This window comes from Lepidothrix coronata, unplaced genomic scaffold, assembly GCF_001604755.1.
Source record: "Lepidothrix coronata isolate B3197 unplaced genomic scaffold, Lepidothrix_coronata-1.0 Scaffold267, whole genome shotgun sequence".
Lineage (NCBI taxonomy): Eukaryota > Metazoa > Chordata > Aves > Passeriformes > Pipridae > Lepidothrix > Lepidothrix coronata.
In genome coordinates this window covers 1,469,740-1,471,539 of record NW_016690447.1, presented here as the reverse complement: position 1 = coordinate 1,471,539, position 1,800 = coordinate 1,469,740, and the positions used below count along the sequence as shown (strand labels likewise).

General features: G+C 44.2%; 1 protein-coding gene across 1 annotated transcript in view; it reads right to left on the bottom strand.

Moving 5' to 3' along the window:
* Positions 1 to 1,800, bottom strand: part of LOC108507718 (myosin heavy chain, skeletal muscle, adult-like) — a 16,883-nt gene that overhangs the window by 2,662 nt on the left and 12,421 nt on the right. The window contains exons 22-25 of the mRNA XM_017835936.1: positions 1,636 to 1,771; positions 1,343 to 1,461; positions 567 to 763; positions 5 to 197 (exon numbers count right to left, since the gene is read on the bottom strand). Of these exons, the coding sequence (XP_017691425.1) occupies positions 5 to 197; positions 567 to 763; positions 1,343 to 1,461; positions 1,636 to 1,771 (645 nt within the window). The remainder of the gene's footprint in view (positions 1 to 4; positions 198 to 566; positions 764 to 1,342; positions 1,462 to 1,635; positions 1,772 to 1,800) is intronic.

Here is a 1,800-nt window from a genome sequence, read left to right as displayed (position 1 = left end):
GAGCCCAAAAGACCTTGTCAAAGTTCTTCTGCTTCTTGTCCAGAGCAGCGCAGGCAGCATTGGATCGCTCCACATCAATCATCAGGTCCTCCACTTCATTCTGCAGCCTCTGCTTTGTCTTTTCCAGGGAGGCACACTTGGCATTGACAGCTTCGACGTGTTCCTCTGCATCCTGCAGGCGCTGTGCCAGCTTCTTCCTGGGAGGAGATAAGCACAGTGGCAGCTTAGAGCTTAGAAGGGAGTCAGTTCTGCACTGCCATGAGAGGGCAGTTGGCCACTTGGGGGGTTTGAGCTGAGCACTTTGCACAGATCCTAAAGGATCTATCTTTTCTGTGTCCAAGCACCTATGAAGGATTTAGCCCTGTCTTAGCACTTCTAGCCCTAAAGCCTATGCTTTCCCTTCCAATATACACTTTTTTTCTCCTCCCTGCCCTCCCTTCCCTTCACCACAAAGACAGTATATCCCTGCCTTCATCCCAGCCCTGTCTCAGCCCACTCAGAGACTCCCATTTCCCTTGACCGCTCTCAGTCTTCTGCAGTCATTTCTCATCCCACTCCCCACGTACTTGGCCTCCTCGAGCTCCTCCGTGCGCTGAATCGCGTCCGTCTCGTATTTGGTTCTCCACTGGGCCACTTCGCTGTTGGCCTTGGACAGGGCGCGCTGCAGCTCCCCCTTGGCTTCCTGCTCCTCCTCATATTGTTCCCGGAGCAAGTCACAGTCGTGGCGAGCGGACTGCAGGGCGTGGGCCAGGGCGTTCTTGGCCTTGGGAGACAATTGGATGGGGACAATTAATTTCCTGTGAGACAGCAGAATGTTAACTTCACGAAAGTGGTTGAAGAGTCTTTCCATCTGACATTTAAAGTCAACCCAAGGGAAAATGGCATATTGATTTCACATTTAGAGAACTTTCTTATCTCTTCATTCATTCTAATGTAGAAAGTATTCTCAGGAGAGATGATGGATAAATTCTAAATGACAACTGTTAAATCAGGAAATTGTTGAATTCCTTTAAATATACTCTAAATTTTCAGCTTAGAAAAGTAGACTAAGACGCACAATTTATTTTTAGATATATCTCAATCATTTTTATATGCCATTATAAATCTGAATAAAGTCCTAAAAATGTTTTTCTCTGTCTTAGTATTCAAATTGGAGAGGATGTCTTCCTCAATTTCCCTTCCCACACTAGAGATGAAGGTGGCAAAATTGTCCATCTTGTTTGATAGCTCAAAAATTAAACTGATATGGCAAACATTCTGATTTTATGTGATAGTAGGAAATATCCTGAAAGAAAACAGAACCTCAGTCTAAAGTCAACCCCCTTACTGGAAGTACATTTACCTTTATTTCTTCCTCTAAATGTCTCTTTAGTTCCTCAATCTGTTGAGTGAATGCCTGTTTGCCTCTGGATAGCTGAGATATCAAACCATCTTTTTCTTCCACTTGGTGTGAATATTCACCTAAGAAAGTTTACAGACAGACTGCAATTTAAAATCAATACTAAGTCAATGTGTCTTTTAAGCACTGTATAACAGATCACAGAGACTAGATCAATTTGAGCAAAGCTTCATTCCTCTTTTTGTTATCATTAATTACAGGTTGTCCCATTCCAGAGGCATGTGGGGGTATGTTACCTGCTTCTGTCTGCAGACGAGCTCTTTGAGCATTGAGGTCATTGATCATGCGCTGATGCTCTTCTTCCTTTGTCTTAATCTCACTCAGCTGGTCTTCCAGGGTGCGGCACATCTTCTCCAGATTTGCCTGTGGAGGTCACAGAGAATGAAAGAAGATTAGGATCT